At 38.2% G+C, this 24,602-nt stretch overlaps 1 protein-coding gene across 5 annotated transcripts in view; it reads right to left on the bottom strand.

The window, feature by feature from the left end:
• LOC124947760 (transcriptional regulator ERG homolog) overlaps positions 1-24,602 on the bottom strand; it is a 32,784-nt gene extending 8,182 nt beyond the window's left edge. For 3 of the 5 annotated variants that reach the window (XM_047490355.1, XM_047490357.1, XM_047490354.1), the window contains exons 1-4: positions 22,440-22,932; positions 21,699-22,081; positions 7,394-7,453; positions 280-339 (exon numbers count right to left, since the gene is read on the bottom strand). In XM_047490355.1, the coding sequence (XP_047346311.1) occupies positions 280-339; positions 7,394-7,453; positions 21,699-22,068 (490 nt within the window). In that variant the 5' untranslated portion in view covers positions 22,069-22,081; positions 22,440-22,932. Of the gene's footprint in view, positions 1-279; positions 340-7,393; positions 7,454-21,698; positions 22,082-22,439; positions 22,933-24,051 lie in introns of those variants that run through there. The other 2 variants (XM_047490356.1, XM_047490358.1) reach the window with 2 other exon arrangements.

The following is a 24,602-nucleotide window of genomic DNA, read 5'->3' on the forward strand; positions in this document are numbered from 1 at the left end:
AAACTTCGCGTATATCGTCTGCGCGATTAGCGAGTAATGTAATAATCGCGAAGGTCATTCCGTGCGTTTGCTTTTCTGAACTATGTCTAGCTATATTAAGAATCAGGTCATACTCGCATTTTCACCGATGTTTCTTCTTCGAATCGTCGAAGTTTCATAAGAAATAATATTTAACAATAAAATATGACTTGTTAGATTTAAAGGAATATTTCATTTTCTATGAACATTTGAATAGAGATAAATACTTGAACTTCTCAAGAATATCTACCTACTACATACCAGGCTGCCTGAGGTGGCTGTGAGTGTCCAACGCCGACTTTGATAGGCTGCTTCCGTACCCTAAAAAAAAAAAAAAGAAAAAAGAAGGAATATACTAGCACCCGAATCGAATACATTAAAATGATTTAATTTTTTACAAATTTAATACAACCGAACGATACATTAAAATGCTAAATTTTCCATCGTAATATTAATTCATATTATTACATTTATATTCACGTTGTTTTTCTAAGTTGAAAGTTATTTCAAATGATCAATATTCATTCATTATAAATCCAAATAATTGCTATAATAATTAATATGTAGATACATAAAGACTTCGAAAAGTGTCATGTTTGATTTCATCGAATTTTAAATATATTAATGACATGAGTTTATGCACAGTCAACGAGTAGATACAATTTGTATGAAAACAATGAGAGATAAAAGAAAAAAAGTTATCGGCTGGTCAAAGACGGACAAAAGTATAAAACCCGGTCGAGCGTTAGAATCCGTTAGAGAGGATTTCCGTGTAGGCAAACACGGGGCTGAGTGCTCCGTATACGTTTCTTCATGCTCATCGCTTCGATCCTACTTCTTATCACCCCCCAATTTCTTCTTCTCGTCTGCCTCTCGTCTACTCGTCTTTGCACACGCTTTGTCTACACACGTATGTATGTATGTTTATGTGTCTGTCTGTCTATCTCTGTGTATGTGCGCGTGTGTGTGTTCATTTGTTCTTACGAGGAACTTGGCCAGTGGTCACGTCCATACGAGTGTGCAATCTGTTTAAGACACAATGCCCCTTAATTTCGCTTCGTTATACTCCGTTTCGTTGGAAGACCGTACCAATTCGACGATCAGTTTATATGTCATTAGATAAAAATAGAAAAAATTAGGAGCTAATGCTGAGATCTGTAGCAAAAATCTGACGCGTTGCTTTAATGAATCATCTGATGTTATTGTTATCTTTGTTAGTTTTTCTTTTCTTTTCTTTTTTTTTCCTTTTCTCTTTTACTTATACAACTTGATCACAAAAGAGATAAATTTTGAACATACCGTAAGTTTTATAAATAAAAATTAAATATGAATCTATAAAACATGCAAGTATGATGAATACAAATCTATATAATGAAGATTCATTCTAATCTCATTAAATATGCTATTATAATAAGTAAAGATTTTGTTAATTTTTTTTCTCATATTATTAAAATATGTAAATCAAAATACGAGAATAGATAAAGATTTCGTCGGTTTTAGAGACATTTCGTGATAATCGTGACGTTTAAATTAAAAATAAAAAAAGAAAGAATTATCTAGAAAGGAAAAAAAAAAAAAAAAAAAAAAAAAAAAATTCAAAATCACATCGTTGGAATGTCGTTGACAAGCAAAACGGCAGATGCTAGCTTTAAATAGCAGTTGGTATCCGCTGTGTTAAACAATTTGATTTCGCTTCTGATTGAGACGACCGGGAAAAAGCATCACCGAGGGTTCGGACAACGAAGGAGACGATCTTTGCTAGGCGTCGACGAAGCTCGCGTTGTCCATAGGGTTCGCCTCAATCAGCGTAGCCGCAGGGTTGGAAGATTTATTATTTTTTTTTTCCTTTTTCTTGGATTTCGACTAAAATTCCTTTTTTCTATAGTATTCAGTATTACTTTGTTCTAATGTTACACGACTCTTCAAATGTGATCAAAATCTATTAATATAAATATCTAAAATTTTTATATATTACACTTTGTACTAGATAGATTTATTGAGATTTAAGATTATGAACATTTGGAAATATTAAAAGAAATATATATATATATATATATATATATATATATATATATATATATATATACAGCTGCCCAGTTTTATAGACTCAAGTTAAGAACATCAACGATCGGTTTTGGATCCGTCCAAGTTCCCTATTGTCGCGTCTATATCCGCACATTCCAAGCAATTACGTTGGGCGGGGTAATCCCGTTAGGCGCACGTACCTTCCTCGAGGGAGGATCAAAGGTCCCCGTTATTCCGGCTTACTGAGCTCTTTTTCGCTCTTTCAAACATAGCTAGCACAACGACAATGCTGCTATTCTATCAGTCAAGGGGTATGGGTCCTACCAACTACCTTTTTTTTATCTTTATCTTTCTCCTTTTTTTTCCGGCTTGAAAAACTTCACAAAATTTCCACATGTTTTCTTTTGATTTTCTTCAACTCGAAACAACACTTTTATCTCCAACATCGTCCCATTTAAAGGAAGAAGGGTATACTAGAATCGAGTCGTTTTAAACGAGGAAGTTAAGAAACCTAGTGCTAAGTTATAAGTCACGTCTTCGCGTGACTCGGCACGCGAGGCTCTTTTTAAAAGTTCTCAAGTGAACGACGTGTCACGATCTTGGCACCTTCTCTGGCTTAAGCTTTTTCTCTCCTTTTCTTTTCTTTTTCTTTATTTAAAATTTTTTTTTATCTACTGAAACAATTCATCATGATCACGCTCGATCGCGTGTTTTTTTTACTTTCTTTTTTTTTTTTTTTTTTTTTTTTTTTGTAAAACGACGTTGCTGAAAATATTAGGAATAAAAATATTCGAATATACGAAATGTAAAAATTTTTTTAAATAAAAACTAAGAAGAAAACAAATAATAATCAGGGAAAAATAAAAAAAATAATATATATAAATACTATATATCTATATATGTATATATACTGTATTCCAAGAGAATTTCATAGGGAAGGAAAAAGCGTGACGACTTTACGCGCGACTTTGACTGTTCGTCGTGCGGTCAGAAAGTCGAGCGGGTCTTTCCCAGTGCGGAACCGCGTTCAGGAGCTGGGGGACACGCTCAGGGGACACGGATCGTGGGCAACAAGTCACCGGGAAACGACGCGTGACCATGGTCTTCGCGCTGCCAGATTTACGAGGAGAAAGAAAGGAAGAATAAAAAAAGAAAAAAAAAACAAAAAATAAGCGAGAAAAACGTTTTTAACGTTTTTCTTCCTTCGGCGGTCACCTCGAGAGTTATGTGTTTTTATTATTTAATACATAGAGATTTAGAAATAAAGTATAGTAAGTCACTTTCCCCCATATAATACAGATTCATCAAATAACCCTCATATATAACACTTTGTGAATATATTTTTAAAAAATGGTTTTGAGATAAAATTAAAACATCTCACACATTGAAGATGAAAATTGGTTAACTTAAAAATTGATCTGAATTTTGTTTCTTATATATATCTATCTATATTTATTATTATTATTACTATTATTATATATCATGTTTATTTTGTATTATTCTTTTCACTTGAAATGTTATAAAAATAGTAAAATAAAATTTTTAATTATCTTATAACAAGTTTATTTTTTTTTTCACGACTATGATTTCTTTCATAAAGAAAAATTCTAAGATGATTTAAAAACATACATATTTTAACAATAAACCATGAACATCTTTCATTTAATATGTCTCTTCAAAAACATACATAATTCACATTTGTATAACCTGTGACTCGTATAATATGTATCATACAGAACTGTAGATATTCCCCGTGTTGTACAAGAGGTATACTGTATAATATTACGTATCTACGTATCATCGAGATCGCGTCAGATTTACGTAGGATCATCGATCATTATTTACGAGCAGGCGCGTGCCTGAAAAAAATAAAGGATCGTCACGGCTCGATTTGTAATGAAAGATAAAAAGAGAAAGAGAGAGAGAGGGAGAGAGGGAGAGAGAGAGAGAGAGAGAGAGAAAGAGAGAGAGACAGTTCTTATCTCGGCCACTCCATTATTCTTCCTATTTTTTCTCTTTTTTTCCTTTTTCCTTCTCTTCCTCAACGAGCAACGTTCTGCGGACAACAGAATGGAATTGTCAAAGAAATGCCCGTAGCATATTGGAGGGGTCGCAGGATACGACGACGGAGTCGCCGTGTCTCGCAGTTCGTATTATGTCTTTCGGTAGTACATACACGGGCACGTGCCTATGCGTGACACGTTCACGCATGGCTGCTTGCGCGTTTCGAGACTCCCCCGCCATATCGGCTCGCATTCATCTCCGATTCTCCGTTAGGAGGGTGCACGGATTGCGCTTCCACTTTAACCCTGCGTCGTTGAACGTCTATCAAGCACGAATCCCCTTGTCCCTTTTATCAAAGTGGCTACATTGCCTAGTAAGAAAAAATGCTTTTGAGTGTATAAGGAAATTTTCTTTCAAGAAACTTAGAAAATCTTAACTTCAGTTTGAGATACAAAAAAGGATAAATAGAGAAAGAAATAGAGAGAGAGAGAGAGAGAGACAGAGAGAGATAACAATCAGTGATCAGGTCCGATCACGTTTGGTCGTTTGGCACGCGTCGTGTCGGACTATGTAATTATCATAGGGAAGTTAGGGTTGCCCTCGGACGGACGCGCGCGCGCACTCACACACACACAAACACACAGGGGGTCGAGGTCCGCTCGCTTCGGGTCAGGAAGTCACGCGAGAGGCACACGCGCTTGAGAAGAGGAAGAAGGAAAGGGGGCAGAGGAAGTACTTTTGTTCCTAACGCCACTCGCCTTAAAGTCTTTTTTTTTCCCACCTACCCTAGTCGTAAAACCTTCTCTAAGACCGGATCACTTTCTTTTTTTTTTTTCTCTTTTCTCTTTTTTCCAATTCCAATCTTTCCTTGAGAATCATTGAAAAATATTGCTGTATCGAGGACAAGAATTACGTAGTTTTCCTAACTTGAATATCTGCTTGTCATTTATCTTACATTAATTTTTGTATGTTTCTGATTGATATATTTATTGTGATTTATTAACTTTGAAGAAAAATTCACCAAAAAAAGAAAAAAAAACAATGATCGTGCTCGAATATCTCGAAACATATCAATTCTTTTGCATTACGAAATTATCATGGAAGTGATGATATCATTTATTCATAAAACTGTTGAATTAAATGACTTGACATTTCATTTATACTACAAATTACGAAACAGATTAATTAATTGGTTAGAAAATATATGTATATATATATGTATACATGTATATATAAATTATCAGAAATAAAAAAAGAATTATATCAAAGATTACTAAGAACAAATTATTAAAATAATTATAGTGTAAAAAGCTTAATTTATAGCTCGTAGAATTAATCTTTATATGTATAAAGTTGCAATGAATATAATGTCGTTACATTTATTTTCATAGATTTTTGAATGTTCCATTTGTTAACCGAACTGTCCCGTGTTAATGAACACGATGTTAAAGTAAGAGTTTGAAGAAAGTCATTTTTTATCAGAAACTCTTTGCTTGAATTTACTACTTAGTAGTCAGAACCTTCTTCGAAATCGAGATCGGTACTTTGTGATCTAAAGCAAGCGTGTTTTTAAAGTCCTACCCTGATTTTTCTTTCCATTGTTCTTCCGTACAAAGCATCACGCGATGGAACACGTACGATGGAATGGTAACTAACTTGTGTCTCGCGTGCAATAAATTCATTATGTAAAATGTACGTTAACACGTTGACTGGCATGGGGGTCACCGATGATTTGTACTAGAAGTAGATATACCAACTTCATTTAAAAAGGATCATAAGATTCGCTTATTAACATTTATTAAATTGTAAAACGAAAGTCAGGTCAGTAAGAGTCAGGTCTATTATTAAAAAAAAAAAGAATAAAAAAAAATTAAAAAGAATCAAGTACTTTTGTTTTTTAATGTGTCACGAAAGACGTCAAGCAGTGATATCGATTTATGCAAAATTGCCTAGGATAGGTTAAATATCCTCTACGTCGAAACGTTTGACGTAGATTTTGTAGATGGCTTCCAAAGGAACAGGCGAGGTTTAATTTGGTTGGTTTGTACTCTTAGCACAAACGACGCTAGCTATTGAACAGTATGGAGAAGAGAGAGAAGCTGTGATTTCAATTTCACGCTGGCAAAGAGCCGCAGAGAAAGATAGAGATAGGTAGAAAGAGAGAGAGAGAGAGAGAGAGAGAGAAAGAGAGATAAAGAGAGAGACAGAGAGAGAGAGAGAGATGATGGTACAGAGGTGGCAGAGGTGCCCCGGGTCACGAAGCGAGTCTGACGCGTCGTCGCGTAATTTCATGAACCTCAGTGATGTCCGCTTCTACCATGTTATGGCGTCGAGTGTAAACCTGATCAAAGGCAACGTGAGAGCACAACCCTCGCGATCAGAGAATTGTACCCTGCGGCTTTCTATCTTACGTCCTCTCTTCTATGAGTGCCTTCTGTTTTTCGACTACTGATGGTGTCTGTGATCTAATACGTACATATGTATGTGCTCGCACGGATGCAAGGAAAAGCTATTGTAATCGTCAATGTATTAATTAACTCGAACAATTTTGAAAAAAGAATCATAGTTTTCGAGTTTTTATATATTTGATGATTGAATTCGATAGAAATATAAATAAATTTTTATAATTACATTTTTTAATGGTACAATAAATTTTTTAGTTAAAATCTAAAAATCCATTTAAAATTAATCCAAGTCTAAATAATGAAATCTAATCTTTGGAATATATAAAATATGAATAAAAAAAAATTAATATGAAAATGAAGTATAAATATCAAGTCTAAGGAAAGGTAATTTACAAAAATAGGACATATACTACCTTAGTATATGTTAGGGAGTTATCAAAATATATATTCATTACATTTGTAGTAAACAGCCTGGTAACTCGTAACACACCGATCTGCATACATCTTGAATATTCCCGAATATTTTTTACAGTTGGTCTGGTAGCAGCGTAAAGTGTGAGCACAAGTTCTTTATACAAAACGGCCCGAGGGCACGAGTCAACGAAAGACGATTGTTGTGTTAGTGTAGAGGTGTCCAGAACGATGAACAAGACTGACGCGCCACTGCTTTGCCAACCGCTCCGTTAGCTTCGTTGCTGTGCTAGCAGCCGTTTCTCTCTCTCTCTCTCTCTCTCTCTCTCTCTCTTTCAACCCCTAGGGCTGTTCACTCTCGACGGCCACAAAGGGTCCGCGGTTGAACGCGCGGCAAAGCGGCACAAAGCGACGGAAAGCGCCAGGACACCGGAATACCGGGACACCATCGAGCCACCCACATCATCTTATTCTTTTACGTAGATTTCACTGATCAATGCAAATATAAAATTTGATAAAGTATTACTTACCCTGGCCAGGAGCCGGCGATGTCGCGTGACTCCAGCCTCCTTTGTACGAACTACTTGCATCTGTAAAATTTCAACATTATTTAAGATTATATCATATATAATTCATACAAATTTATACATGATTTTAAAATTATTAACATTTTTTAATGGACTTCGAAATTATAAATTCAAACATTAGATCTTTTCTTTTTAATATACCGATGATGATGGGTTCAATGATATAAGTAAAACCAATATAGAAAAACATTGTTAGTTGATAGAAAACGAGTTTTATATCTCTTTTTTTTTCTTTTTCATGAAGAAAGAAAGCCCCGAGGTAAATCCACAGAAAACGAATTTTCTCGACTTTTGACGCAGTCTCGAATGCCGGCGGTGTATTTACAGACAGATATATTTTCATTTGGCAGTTATTGGCACGAGGGTGGCCGGCATGTGTACATACGCAGGGCAGTATGTCAAGCTGTAGCAGAAGCTTGGTCTTTCTAGGCAAACAACGACTTAGTCGCGGGCGCTGACTCGACCTTTACTTTTTACTTCGTCTCCCTTCGTTTGGTCTAAGGGTACAGTCCATTAATAAAGCTTCAAATTTCATGTTTCCGAAGACGTTAAAATCGATCGATGTGCAACGTGATGTAATCTCTGACACGTCAAATACGTATCTAGGTGCTGTTATCATGTACTTTGTGATTTTATACTAAGCTAAAGGTCACCTAGGTCAAGGCTGCACGAGTAGAACAAATACGTATAAAATAATAAATGTCATTATATTTTCTTTGTAATTATGAATACGCATCAAAATTTAAACACAATTGAAAGAATTTCAAAATATAAGTTTGTGAAATATATATTTATATTTCGCAAAAATATATTTATATTTCGCAAATATATATTTATATTTAGGTATCGCATTCGATTAATAATGAAGACATTTCAATAATACACTACTTTTTGAAAGATGGATAAATTGATACAATCAGTCGTACCTGTTAGCATCCATTATCTTATAAATTCAATAAGTATAAAACTTATTCAATCTTTGAACGCAACACAAAACCTAACGAACACAACTCGATTTGACGATCATCTGTAAGTTAGTGTCTCGAATATCACGTTATCACCTGATAATCTCACAGCGAATGATTGTGATTATCAACATGGATTTATTAAACGAAATATCGCAGTCTAATCATCACGAATTCTAACGAAAATATATCCCACGTACCGGCAAAAAGCATGGAGAGATTGGTGAAAGCTGTTGTTCGTGGTAATTCCGCGGTAGTGGTACCGGTACTTTTGAGGTCCAGCATCGCGCGGTTTGCCACCGACGCGGCAGGTAGCCTCGAGTTTTCGACCCCCCTTCGTTGATGGGCCTGATCCCTCTGTTAATAATGCGTTAACACCGTTGTCCTCGATAATCACTGGATTCCAACACGACTCGTCGATCATATCACAAGAGAAATTGCTGCTCGAACTCGTTCAAGATTGAACGAGAACGTCGCGGGGTTTAGCCAATTTAAAATTTTTTCTTGTTGTCGTTAGATAGAACGCGAAAATAATAGGTGGCTGCACGATAAAGGTGCCGATCATCTTGCCTACCCGCTCCGAGTAACACTGCTGCTTTTCTAGCCTCTCAACGGCTCGTCGAAAACGACGACGTGCCTATACGTCGACCCGCCCTCCATCACGATGCCACTCGGGGGTTGGCTCGTGAACGCGACACTAGGGGCGGTCTCTACCCAAGGATTGACACCCCCGTGCAAGATGGGGGTGGAAGAACGCTTGCGCTGTGCCCTTTCTCTATAGTCAGCCGATATTTCTACTCTAGTACTTCTTGCCTACGCTGCCGACGGCGAAAGCCGACTCCTCGAGTTGGACCTTGACCGGATACTTCTTCTCTTACTCTTACCTTCCTTCTATCTAAGTTTTAGCTCAACCGCTCTTCATTCTTATCAACATTCTTATCGGTCTCATGCTACTGCCACTACGATTATCAGTTCACCGTTTTCCCTTCCACTTGAAAAGAATTCCTAATTTTCTATGTTTTACCAATTCCAAGATCAGATTATACATGAGATAAATGAAGTATTTTTGGGTGTGTGTTCAATATATTCTATAATTCTATCATTTTTATGATATAGACCACTTCGCGGTTCTTGAATTCTAGAATTTCTGTGAAGATTATATATGAGTCGTTTATTTGCCAAATAGATTAATTCCATAAAAGAAAAAGTAAAAAAAATTGATAAAATTATATACATTATACATTATTTATTATTCAACGAACATACAAATTTTTGTCGTTAAGTGGTGTTAGACCTAATTATTAAAGAAATTTAATTTAAACATAAAAAGTTAAGTATCGATTTGGTACTAAAACTTTGAAAGATTCTGAACTGAACGGACTTAATCGCTTTTGTCTATGTGAACAGCTCATATAATATATAGTATGTATATAAATCATATATTGTATATGAAATATATATATATATATATATATATATATATATATATATATGTATATATATACATATATATATAACATTACATATATTTAATTTATGATAAAAAATTATTGTTATATATATAACATTATATAGTAATAATTTTTTAAGACATCAGAATTATTTATTAGATTTAATAAAATTTTAGCCAAACTAATGATACACTTTAAAAATATATAATACTTGCTTTTATATATGATACCAAGTTTCTTTCATTTTATCATAAAATTTATAACATATTGGATATCTCATAATTAGTTCTTATTATTTAATTTATACAAATGCGTAAGTAAACAATAAATTACTAATGGTGCATTCCTCGGAATGATACGAATTGAAATACTACATTTTCAAGTTACGTCGGTGAACGGGAATGGCTGAAAGTGGCCGTCCTGAACGTTCACTAACACATATAGATAATACTTAGCGAGTAGTAGAGTAACTGTGATTCATACTACCGGGATATTCTGGATGTTCGACGTTAGGTAAGGCCGTTTAACCGTGACGTGGGAGTTGGTGTTGGTCGTGCTGAAGCGGACACAGAGGGAGAGAAAGAGAAAGAGAAAGAGAAAGAGAGAGAGAGAGAGAGAGAGAGAGAGAGAGAGAGAGAGAGAGAGAGAAAGAGAAGGCCCTTTCCCCAGTACCACCACGGCCGATAGACGCGGCACGCGCACGACACGCGACCGCGTACAGCCAGCGGCGCATTTAACGCGCGATCGCTCTCGAGTGTCCGCGTGTACGTTCTAGGGGATGCCAAGGGGGTTAAAGTGTGCCTGCGAAGGGAGAAAGCCGATGGTGCTACTTTTCCGCGATACTTACCCCCTCACATCATGTCGAATCTATAGTATACTTTAAGTTGCCAAAGTTGGAGAAGAATTGGCAAACTCCAAATAGAGTTCGAGTGGATAATACCAGGTAGATTCTGAATGGACATTGCCTGAAGTTTATCTAGTCTATATATCAATTTTTAACTATTTTACATTTTCAAGATTGAATGAAAAGTATTGAACTTTAACATAACTGGACATATAGACTTTGAGAGTTGTATAATAACTTGAATAAACATCGTAAGAATTTTAACAACTAGATTGAATATTTTTCAAATAAATTTTCTATAAGAGAATTCCAAGTACACTTCGATAATAATACAAAACTTAGTACAAAGTTTGAACGAATATCTCGTATACTTCTTATTACTTATACTATACCGGCTAAAAGTCTATACATAAAAGTACATGGAAAGGATCTTTTAGGATACAGAGAATCATACATACTTCTCGTGATTTTCCGAGAGTGCATTATCTTGAGATACTGGCGTAGTGGTATTAATGACCAACCAACGATTCTCTTCGGTATTGCTCGCTTGCTCGCTCGCTCGCTCTACGCGGGCTGTTAGTGCGGGGGCGCGGAATATCATTGTATGGTATGAGACATGACAGGGCAGCTATTGTAACGCGAGACGCATAGCTGCGAGGAGGGAATAGAGAAGAGAGCTGCGAGGGAGCTCGAGCCAGCCAACTCCCACCCCAAGAGCCTGTCGAAGCATCGAGCTACCTCAATCCCTCCCCTTCTCTCTTCTTGCCCAAACCAGTTCCCTCCTACCCCCGAACCTCCGTTAGTTTCCCTCGTTTTCGTTCCCTGCACACTGTAACACGATAAGAACCGTGTCACTTTGTTGCGTTTGTGGGGGAGATCTGCTTAAGTGTACGATGATACATATCTCGAACGGCTACCAGATAATTCTTCGCATTCAATTTGTACAATATGCTTGAATCCCTGCTTGGACCCGATGGCATCGCGCCTATCCACGCACGGGCAACTTCTAAACCATCGGATAAACCAACTAACACCAAGAATTCAATGTATCATTGATGATATTCCTATCTCTCAAAATAAGTTCGTCTTTTTTTACTACCTTATATCATTGTACCTAAGCAAACAAGCACCAAGCTGCAAATAGAATTTAAGAACCAGCGACTCTTTGCATAGCATTTTAAAGAAGAACACACTTGTGAACACGTTCTCGTGGCATGTTTGTCGAACTGCAAACGGCATCGGTACAAAGACTTCCGTTGACATTAAGTGAACTCTCCTTCGATTCATCTCTTTACGAAATAAGTGCAGATATTTTTTAGCTTGTGAATTAATTTTTCCTTTTCTTCGTTTGATAAGAAAGTAAAGATTGAGATTATTATAAAAGATATTATGAAACGATAAAATTTGACCATTAGGTCTAAATAGTTAACTCTCTGTAACTACATTTACTACTGATATAAGTTATATTTAAGAAATATGAAAATTTTTAACAATATGGATATTTAAATATTACTTGACTTTACAGAGGGTTGGAAAAGAAATTTTTAGATGAATGCGATTGTTGTTATGCAACGATTTTAATGTCCATACGAAAAAATCATCAGGAAACGTATCTCGAAAAGATGAAACTCCGTAGAAATGCGTAGAGAAACGGCGTAAGAGCGAGGGTGATGGCTGTAGAAGCGAAAGCCATTAATTACATTACGGAAGAATGCAGTCGTTGCTTCAAACAAAGGACCGCGTGTACATCCCCTAAAGTTCACAATGCGTACATGTCGTTCTATGTCTACGCTTCATATATCCAGCCTAATTATCTTGAATTTGCATATCTCCAGTCTCGCTGAACTAAACGACTTCGAGCCTTTGTTGCCATCAGTGGGACATTCGTTTTATGATTCTCCTTACAAAGTTTAGTAACAAAACTCAAACCTCTATTTCCCTATTATTATAAAAATGATTATATTGTATTTTTCTGAAAGGTTCGTGCCGCTTCAACGGTTCATTGTGATCGATGGACGGATTTTGAAATAAGTCGTATTAAGATCTATCATTTTGTTCAAGTACATTTTCAGCGTAAAATCTGTTCGTCGTCACGAACTTAATCACATTTATGTCTCGACGACAAATTTAATAAGAAATTCGCATCAGAGAAAGAGAAAGAGAAAGAAAAACAGAGAGGGAGGGAGAGAGAGAGAGGGACTAGTAAATGGAAATGGGCGAACAGGAACAAAATATCAGAAAGAGAGAAAAAAGATAGAGAAAGTAAAGATAAAGGGAAATAATAAAGAAAGAATAATCCGCAGATTCGGCTTAAAAAATAATCACCGAGAAGAATTTCAGTCTTCAGAGGCAACTACAAAATTCTGTCTCGGCATGTTGCTGCGTCGCTGAAGCGAGCAACGAAGAAGAGACAACGATAAGCGAAGTAGTGAAAAGAGACGAGAAGAGAGAGAGAGAGAGAGAGAGAGAGAGAAGAGAAACGAGAGAGCAGAGGCATCCGCGCGCTCATTTCCGTTTTGAGGCCGTCGAGGGGGATGAAAGGTGGGGATGGGGCGCTAACTCGCGAGATATTAATTCCGTGTTAGCGCTAGGAGGGTTGCAGGGGCGAAAACTACGTGCTGAGGGGGAGACCACCCCCGCTGCCGTTTTCCTCTCCTCCAACCCTTCGTCAGCGTCCCTTGCCGCGCCAAGCCGCGCACCTACTCATAGCGCAACCCCAACGTAGGATGGGAGGCGTTACAAATCAGAGATTAGCCATAGTTAACTCGACTTGCGCAGTCAAACAGTTAATCAATAAACGATTATTTACATCGTGTGCCCGCAGCCGGTCGACGCGTTAATGCATTGACCGGACATATTTCGTTGCTGCGTATTATAACACACGGAAAATGTTTAACGTATGCTCGGTAACTGGGACACATTGACGAATTTTCAAATACGAAAATAGTCGAACTCTGGAATATCCGATTACTTTGATTATAAAATAAGGGTAGAACCTTGCATTCTGAATGACGTCACGATGATCTTTACAATATACCCAAATCATTGAAGGGGTAACTCTCTGGGGTAATGCCATCTGTTTATAAAACCTGGTATTAACTTTTAACTGTTGGAATGTCACCAATAGGATTAGAAAGATCCATCTATTTTCGAAGGACTGCTGGTCTAATCTATGATCGAAGTAAGCTGTCGTGAGATATATCATCACATGAAGAACTCACGAGGAAGATCTCACGAATCTCGAAGAAAAGAGTCACATGTCGAGGATGATATGGTATGCTGGCGTATGGTAACAAACTGAGATACCGTCAAGGTATGAGGTGGTGATGGTGGGTGGGGAAGAATCGGTGGTCGGAGGCAGAGGTAGCTGGATGACTGGCGGCGGAAGCGTCGTCATGGCGACGCATCGATCAGCCGCCGCCACGCGAATCGAGCCGGGCCGAGGCCACATCGCATACTGGCTTACCGCATTGTAAGACACACGCGGCTAACACGTTATACACGCATCTAGTCAGCACATATAAACATATACATATATATGTGTATATATCTGTATATAGATACACACAAACACACACACACATACATATATATAGATACACACATATATACATTCATACATTGCGCTTTCCACAACTGCCGTCTTAATTCGCGAAGGCGTTGTGCTCTATCAAGGTGCGGCCAAGAGTTCTCTATCTTACACGATCTTCTCTCTCTCTTTCTCTCTCTCTCTCTTCTTCACTCTTTTTTCTCTCTCTCTCTCTCTCTCTCTCTCTCTCTCTTTCCTTCTTCTTGGCCAACCGACTTACGTTCCACTTTGATCGTCAGAGCGTGAAATAGTTCTTTTACTTGACTTTAAGATGCCTATGACTTATATGAAATTGTGTATGATACTTGATATGACCGACTCTTTTCACACCTCTTACATTAGCCCTATATGTACTTACAAATTCGATATAAGTCTAATATAAACATGTTTCAGTTGTTCGTTTTATCTATATTTGTTAACATAGAAATAAAAACTCGTATGATATAAAAAATCATATGATATTTTGAAGTCATTGTTATTAAACAATTCGATGATCTTGCCAATCGATATTTAACGATCGATCAAGAACAGAAGGAAAACAAAGTTCGATCATCGAAAGTGCTTTATCTTTCGGGAAAAGTGAAAGCCACCTGAAATCCTCTTCCTCTAAGAGCAGTTCATCGGAAGAACTTGGATATTTAGGATCATCGGAAAATCCGATGAGGATACATAGTTGAGGAGTATAACGTCAACTTGCTTTCGTTCGACTGCCATAGTTCGGTAACTTCCGGTGGGCAGCAACGGGTGTTACGTCGTATAGCGGCTGTCCGTGGTCGATCGATTCTGATGGAGGTAGTAGTAGAAGTAGTCGACGTCCCAACCCGCTATTCCCTAGCCTTCCAGTCCTCAGCTTCAGCTGAATACCACTGATTGTCCTCCACTCGCTCCCTCTCGCTATCTCTCTCTCTCTCTCTCTCTCTCTCTCTCTCTCTCTCTCTCTCCGTCTCTCTCTTTCTCTTTCTCTTGTTCCCTACACTTTCTTCTCTCCTTCCATCCCTTTTCTATCGCTGTCTCTCTTCGACACCATCTATCGCTCCGTTAGCTTTTCTCTCTCTCTCTCTCCATTTCCCTCTCTCTCTTTTTCTCTCCATTTCCCTCTCTCTCTTTTTCTCTCTCTCTCTCTCTCTCTCTCTCTCAGTACGTTTCCTTTCCGCTAGCCATCTCTTTCCCGCAGTCAGGAGCTCTCCCGCTTCCTCTCATAACGGAACCCCAAGCTTGCTTCCTCCACTCCTAAGCCACCCTCCTCCTCACTCGTTCACTCCACTCCGCCACCCGAAACCCACCCCGTGGCACCCTATCCTCGCTGGTGCCGTGCTACTCCTACCCACTCCACGATAATGATGGCAATCAGACCCTCAGAAAGGATTTCAGGAAATTCTCTCGCCTTTTTGTCGGCGGCCGGGGCGGCGGCGAACGCCACAAACACCGGTCGCACCGTCGTAGTCATGATCACAGTCCTCGATCGTCGTCTCATCCTCTTATTCTTCTTCGGCATCGAACGCGCACTTGTCTCAACGATGATTATTGACTTGCATCGCTACACCGATCACTTCACCATCCAATAGCGATTCTCATCTTTCTTTGTGAATTTTGTATTGATTTATCTAAACAAATTTTTTTGGAGAAGTTGATTAACTTATATCATCGTCAAATATTATTTTGGTGATTTGTAATTTTTAAATATATATTAATAGAGTTTCATTTCATATATTTTTGACTTTGATATTAAATTATAAATAATTATTTATAAAAATTATTTAATTAATTTATATAAACTATTTATAAAAATCTTCAAATGCTCTATCTTTCAAATATTTGATATAAATTTATAAATCATCAATTATTCTTATATATTAATGGAAAAAAAAGGTGAACACTTATAACAAGAAGATAGTAATGTATCATCCTTATAATCATGCATAACTTAACTTTGAATATTCTTCACCCTCGTGAACTCATGAATAATATAGCTACATCAGGAGCATAGTTGAGCACCATATCAGAACGAATGTTATTATGTTATTATTGTAATAATTAATGAATAACGATTGGTAAATCTCTGTTAAAAAGCAGTTCGATAAAATAATGTAAGATTGTCTCGTGATGTGATTTGTTGGCCGTTAAATTAATTCGTAGAAAAAAGGCCCCCTTGGGTTCCGTTTTATTGCGATTAAAGACGAGAGACGAAGGAGTGCCGAGGGTAGACAGTGATACATAGAAATACGTGCACGAGTGCGATGTGTCGTTCACGCTGCGATGCACGCTGACAATATTGACTAGGAGCTAAGAAACGAGCGAAAAAGGGGATACGAGTTTCCCTTTCGATGCTCACTCCCCAGTCACTCCTTCATCGACGGTACATTAAACACACATGATAATGCATGATTAACTGGCTAATGACTTTTCTCTCTTGCTTCTTTTTTCGACATTTACGCAGTATCATCACTGCTTTCGAACTAACGTTCAGACCCTTCACCGATAAGCGATCATACAACAGGCCATTGTTATGTCCGATCGTTAACAAGCCGATTGATACGAGAAGACAAATTTTTCTTAGGTCCTTTCACATTTTCAAATAATATTAAGGACGTTCAAAAGTTCAAGAATATTTCTTTTTTGAAACATATAAATTTCCAATATTTAATTTAAATTATATCATATATTTATTGATTATATTACAAAAACAAAATCTTGATTTATGTATGAGTTATAAATATATAGATGTACAAAGTTACAAATATACAAATTTTTGACAATATTAATATACAAACCCAGATTGAAAAAATAAAAAAAATATTTTTCTATCAGTAGTCAAATATACAGTGGAATTTTTAATATACATTCGAATTATATAAAAACAACTTTAATAATAAATTATAAAAATAATATGATAATTTCAAATTACAACACTATAGAAAAGACATCTATTGCTTTGAACTAAAACTAGTCCAAGGGTTGTTACAAGACAGTGCCATCTACCGTAAGATTCCTAAAGCACGATGTGATTTTCTTGCCATTCTGGCAAGTAGACTTTAATATTGATCTGTACCACTTGCCGAAGGATTCTAACGTAGGAAAATCGTTACGAACGTATACGTATCTACAGTAGTTCTGTTGGAGTCTTCCTAACCGATAATCGCTCGAATCTCCTACATTGTTGAGCTATGATAACAATCATAAAACAATAAATATGATAGTCGATAAAATTCTTCAATTTAAACTCCGACGTTAGATTTCTGACAGAAGGTAAAGAGCAACAAATTACAAAATCTGTCTATCATAAAAATTATAAATATCCAATTGTTATTATTTTTTTTTTTTAATTGTCAAAGATTATTCAACCGGAAATCAGAATTTCTATTCATCTATCCTAAATGTTTTAAAAACAAGACAGAAACTGAGTCACGAGGAAAAGCGATCGACACACGTTTGTCTTATTGTCAAAATCGTGCGAACGATTCAGCGAAAGAATGGAAAGGGCGCGCGTAAAGGGGTGCACAGGATCGCGTGCACGATCACGACTAGGCGTAAGGGTGGGCCTTAAACGAGTTCCCGTTCTCTTTCTCTCGCACTTTCGCGAATTTACGCCGAGTCATGATCTCCTTTCCTTTTTCCTCAGCATGAATGCCACCACCGCACCATCGTCGTAGTTGTGGCGTTACCTACTCCCGTGGCAGTTAGCACTTAACGAGGCTATTTCACGACGTCAACTGGGTGGGCCATAGGTCGCGCGAGGATGAATAATGATTCGGCCGTAGGGTTGATAGGCGACTTGCCGACTAAAGCTGAGAAGAAGGGAGTTAAGGAACTAAAAAAAAAAAAAAAAAAAAAAAAAAAAGAAAGAAAAGCTGCAAGGAGATCGAAAAAATGGGGGAAAGAAAAAGAAGAGAAATGGGATGAGAAGGGACTCCTGGGTTCTTTTATCATTCCAACTTCAACTTGTTAAAATACGTTCGCTATGGGCGATAAGGAAGATCAAGCGGATAAGAAGGAGTAGAAGAAGAAGGAGAGTGAGTTAAGGTTGTGGTGAGCAAAGGCAGCGATAGGAGCAACAGAAACGATGTGCTCCTTCGAGCGCTCGTGGCGCTGCCGCCTTTGTTGCGAAGCGCAATAATTGCGCGCGAGGGTGACTCGCTATGGGAAGAGAGGGGAAAAGAGCAAAGAGAGAGGGAAAGAGAAAGAGCGAGAAAGAGAGAGAGAGAACAGGGTAGCAGAGCACGCGCCGGAACCGGAACCGAGAGTCGTGTGTCCCCGCCATTCCCGGCCGGAACTATCATGATTAGTCACGGGGCCTGCAGCGAGCCATAGGAGAAATGCGAGTAGAAAGACATAAACCTGGCTTGCATACAGATCCGGATCGACCGAGCGCGGTCAAGCTGAACGTACCATAGAGAATAGATAAAAGGGACTAGTTCCTGGGGCCGATACTAATCATTTCGCTACAACAGGACTTTGGCTGTGAGTTCTTCGAAATATAAGAAAACTCTAGATCGAGATATACAAAAGGGAAATTAAGAAAATATTTATCAGGATCGAGCTGAAAATATTTTAAATGAACATACAAATATATATATATATATATATATATATATATATATATATATATATATATACATATATATATATACATATATCGTCGTCTCCCCATTTCCTCATTTTAATATATTCCTCTGACTTTTTATTCTTGTCTAGAAGACAGTCAGGACGTTCTGACCCTTAGTCACCCTTCGAACCGCGAAGAAGGGTGCCGTGGTCGTAAGTTGCTAGTAGGTAGTGGTTGAGAATTGTAGTAGTAGTACTGCTGGTGGCGGTGCTTAACGGAAACGAAGGGACGCAAGGCGCAAAGACTGCTGAACGTAAGGGGCAAAAGGGAAAAGCAGTGAGAAGGGTCCAAAAGAACGGACCTCCTAGGGATCAGCCAAAGGGTGACCGACACCCGTAACCACCCCCTGACTTACTCTTCTAACTTACCCTTAGCCTTACCCCTTGGCCTATCCCTTCGGGTTAACCGATACCGACAATTATCAACGCGTCTCGGTCACTGTGTGATCCGCCCTCTACAACAATTCACTATAATTCGCGTCTACGCGCAAAAAGAATTCACGATGAGTGAAGAGGAAAAGTGAAGGAAAAAAAAAAGAAGGAAGGACAAAAGAGTCCGTCTCTCTTCTATGAACCTCTCGCTCGTTCATTCCGTGCAATTAGAGAACATGATTAAATGGTACTCCCTCTTTCTCTACGGCACCTCTTTATCCTCTCTATTAACCTTCTCCTATAAACGAGACTCTTCGTACCTACGCGTTGAAACGTGTCGTAAATTTTTAAATATTGAAAAGGTTATCCCATGTTTACGAACAAACATGTTCCCAATGCACACGCGTGTCACCACAACTCGGCAAACATCAATTAGCAAAGTAAACAGTATAATACATCGTACGAAAGATAACTCTTTCGAACATTACTCAACGTTATATGTTTTTAATTTTAATAATTTAATTCAATGAAACAAATGAAAATTCGCATTTGTCGCATTTGTTTTTCTTTATTGCAAAACAAACAAGAGAGAGAAAGAGAGAGAGAGAGAGAGAGAGAGAGAGAAATAAGATAATAAATTCTATGAGAATTACTATCTAATGGTTGAGAGATATATTCTGAGAGCACGGATACGATTCGACTTAAAATCCAAGCTTAAATCCGACACATCTCTTGAAAAAGGGCTATGGACTCTCTATCTCTTCGAGGCAGAGTAGAGAGGTACGTGGTGATCGCGGATGGTCGCATCAGGAGAGGAGGGAAAGAGGGATGCTGGGATGTCGAGGGGAACATCCGGAATCCCGGAGGGTGCCGCTTCGTGGGGCGGTCGGTCGTCATGGATACGTTCCCGGCTAACCCCTAACCGCTCCACCCCTCGTCATCCACATTTTCGCAACTACGCCGCCATCATCGACCCACCATCTTGCTTGAACTCGACTGAGAGAATTCGGATTCGACATCAAAATTTCCAAACGATGTTTCTTCCTTCGAAGAAAATAAAAGAAAAGAAAAGGAAAGGAAACGAAAAAAAAAAGGAAAAAAGAAAAAAAATTAAGGAAACTGAATCTTCGTTGTCGCTGTAATCACAAAACAGCTTATCAACGATATCCTATTTTTTAAATCAATAGCTTTTCGAAAAATTTCAAAACGGATATCACGAATGGCTCGCGACCATCGAGGAAAATCGTAAAAGAAAATGGACTGCTATGCTTTTAGAGGATGGACCGGTTGCAGCACGAAACTGTCGAATCGTTGCTAAATTACGGAGGAACACGCAGGATATTGGAGCGGCCGTAGGAAGTAGTCGACGGTCCTCGCGTAACACCGTTGACCCCTTCTCATCCTGTTTTTTTTTCTCCTCTCTATTTTCCTTTCTCTATCTCTTTTTCTCTCTCGGCGACCCAGCTTTACTTTCTCGCGAGGTGTGGGCAGCAGATAACGTGATTTACACCGGTCGGGTAATTAATGCTCCTCGCGACCGATGCTTTAAAAATACAATCGGAAATCGGTGACGGCAAAGAGCAACAGTCAAGCCGCGCCGCTATCGTGCACGGTAAACACTGGCAAATTATTACATCTGGGACTCTATTGCACTCCTATCTTCGTCTAGACTTCATGAGATCAATGATACGGACGTTAATTTTTCACTTTCTTTCTTGCGGTTTTTTTTCCTTTCTTTCTCCAGATATATCTTTACTGCTTTTCGAATAATGTCTACATTCAAGTTCCTTCGAGACAAGTTGGAATTCTATTTATATTGCGAATTGATTTGTTATTTTAGTATAAAATATTACAAAAAGTTAGACAAATTTTGTGTTATTCATCTGACTATTGTTGAAACATTTCTACTTTAAATACAAGTGGTGGAAGTACTCGAAAGCTAAATATTTCGTTTAATTGTAAAATTCTAGAAAATATTATTCAGTGTATTTTGAGAGCATATTTTAATACATAGTTTAAAAATATTATAGACTAATTTTTCTAAATTATTACAACCAACAATAAATCTATGTTTAATCCAAGATATAACTGTATAAAATACTGGCCTATAAAAGATATTCTCGAAAATGTAAATAATAATACATTAGTAGAAATGTAAATAACCATGAATTCCGTAAAAACGTAAAAAATTACTCGCATCGTAAATATGTATTAATGAGATCGAATTTTAAAAAGTGTCATTAATCTGACAGAAAAACGCAACGTTGAAATCATAAAGGAAAGCCCATCATCGTTAATGAAACATAGCAAGGCATAAGAAAAAAAAAAGTTCGATAAAGACAAGAAGAAGATAAAAAAGAAATAGTTTTCGTTCATAAGGGTTTTCGAGGATGAGGGAAGATTTAAAGCGTACGGAAGCACTCACCGGTGATGGAGGCGGTCGGCGAAATGGCGGACGGGTTGGCACGCGGAGGAGGTGAGAAAGCTCCAGGAAGATAACCAGCACGATCGGCTAGAGCCTGTTTAGCCTGCTTGACACTCTCCTTAAGTCGTTGAAAGGTGCTGTCGCAGGTGAGTCCACGATACGGCCAATTTTCTTGTTTGACACCGGTCGCAGTAACACCCGCAACCACCGCAGAAGCAGCGGCCGCGGCCGCGGTCGTGGCTCCGGCCCCGACTCCGGTTCCGCTCCCGGATCCGGACCCAACCCCGACCCCGGCCCCGGCCGCAGCTCCACTCCCGGTTCCTTTTAATTCGAGCGCACCTGCGTACGAACAGCTAGCGCTGTCGTACATCACCAAAGTGCCCCTGAAACATTTACCCAAAATTTTCCTCATTAACTACTTAGCTTTATTTTCAGATCATTGCTAGGATCGTTTAATGGGTGGCCTTGATCTCTCTTCGTTCGTGTTGAAACATTTTTGACAGGTATGCTGTAATTATGTGCACGCTAGGTATTGCTATAGATTATGTGCGTACAAAGAATAGCTGAAAATGATAATTATGAGTGTTTAGCTAAGTACTTAATAATCTTACTAAACACGTTATTTATTACATATTAAGATCTATAAAATAGTTTTATTTCCATTTAGAGTTCAAGACCACTGTCTTCGTTTCTATACTTTTATTCATGTTTAATCTACTTTGGAAAGAGCCGACGGATTACCTTCGATTTCTTGGCAGATTTTCACGAATCTTATGACACGGATTAATCCTTATAACAAATTGACATCGAATCGAACAATTTCACACAGATTGCACCATGTATCTTCTCATGGAGAGAAGATTCAATTATAATAGAAACTCTTAAAATTAATATCACTGATCATCCTAATCACAAAATAGCTTTATCACAAAGTCATAGAAATCTTTTCACACATCACCCGATTAACATAAATTTATAATAATGCAAGAAACAAAAAGATATAAAATTGTCAATGATATCGTCAATTTATCCAAGTATAAAAACGACTGATTAAATTCCATGTCTGGTTAAATAATTGAGTCGAGTTAAACGCTAACGACGGAAGACATCGTACGATGTATCAAAACACGATATCTCGTCAGTATAATATAAAATTAATTTGCGAAAAGGCAAAAGCATCAAATTAGAAGGATGCTGGTGCCGATATCAAGAAGAAGGTACTCCGGGCAGGTTGTCTCGCGCAACTGTGGCCGCGGCGGTCAGCAAATTGCTTGCTTCCGGGCCTCATTACATCACTCTGTTACTCTGTTAACGCTCGCCGGAAACCCCTCAGCCTACCTCGTCTAAACTCTCTCGCACGTACCTACACACACTATTTAAATGCAGTGTCGCGGTAAGGCTGATATAGACGCGCATTCGCATGCGAAAGAGGGAGAAACCTCGACAAGCCGTGCGTGCATTTACGTTAACCGATAGTCGAGCAGTTCCCTTCGGACGAACCACTCTTGCTTTCGTAATTTTCCCAAAATTGCGAAAGTTAAAGACATTAGAGAAGTTAGCAATATAATGATGTTCGATGCACCAAACCAGAGTGACACCACGTGCAACTTTTAATCCATGATGAGAATATTGATCCATCTATATTATTTATTTATAAAAATAATGTTATCATTAATTTTTGATCGATCTTTATGTATACAACGACCAACCTATTTTGCCTAATTCATATTAATATATTTACTTTTTCTCAAATAATAACTCAAGATTTTCTGATTTGTACACACATAACGATATCGATCTAAACATGTTACTCATAAAATAGAAATAATGATAATTTGATATTGATTTTGATATAACTGACATAGCTAGACCCGTTTGACATTTTTCTCTAGAAATGAATGCAGAAGTGAATGTGTTATTTCGATCAAGGATATCAAACGACAAGATAAGTGAGATGAAACGCTATCAGATCCAAGTATACCATATACGCGTATTTCATACCGTCGTCGTCATTTCAAATGGAAAATCGCGATAATGTAATACAGTGCAAGTAAAAAGAGAGGGCGGTCGCTAATCATTCCACAGAGATATCTTATTATTAGTCAAAGCGATAACGACATACGTTTCTTTCATTGGCACGCTAAGAGAAACCGCGCTCTCGTAGTCGCGTTTCCTGTGCTCTGATTCAATTAGACCTTTCCGGCAGTAGCGAACGTATCTACATCAGAGAAAAAGAGAGAGAACGAGAGAGAAAGAGAGAGAGAGAGAATGAGAGAGAGATATTTTTACAATATGACGATTTTTTTCAAAAAAAAAAAAAAGAAAAAAGAAGGAAAAGAAAAGAGAATCTCACCGTCAATGCGGGGTTCCGCGCGTTATCTTATCCAGCACTGTCGAATCCAGCTCTTTTCAAAGGATGGACAAATGTCCGCGAACACTTCCGAAAGTCAAGGAACGATGTAGAAAGTATGCCGAACTCGCGAGAAGTAAACTTTATCGTCTTTCAGAATCACGAACACTGATCGCGGACACAACAACATGAGCTTGAAAGAGCAACGTTTTCTCCAAGTCCAAGACGAAAAGGTAAGCACGCGAGATCGATCGAAGGAAAAAATCAGATAGACATCGAGAAAAGGAGTTTAGACACAGCGATCGTGTTAAAAGGAAGGAACGTGCTTTTCAACATGTTTAACACACCTATTTTCGCAAACAGTATCGCACGAGTTCATTTCTCGCGTGCATGGACGGACAGGGAAAACACGAGGCAACTCGGTATCGTATAAGAGACAACGGAACGTGCGGAATGCCTTGCGGAGAACCGTGTGGACCACCGGTGGTGGACTTGGCCAGAGACGCGGACGCACGCATTCGGCAGCGTCGTTATCACTCGCGGTCCGACGATTG

This window comes from Vespa velutina, chromosome 3 (assembly GCF_912470025.1).
Source record: "Vespa velutina chromosome 3, iVesVel2.1, whole genome shotgun sequence".
Taxonomy (NCBI): domain Eukaryota; kingdom Metazoa; phylum Arthropoda; class Insecta; order Hymenoptera; family Vespidae; genus Vespa; species Vespa velutina.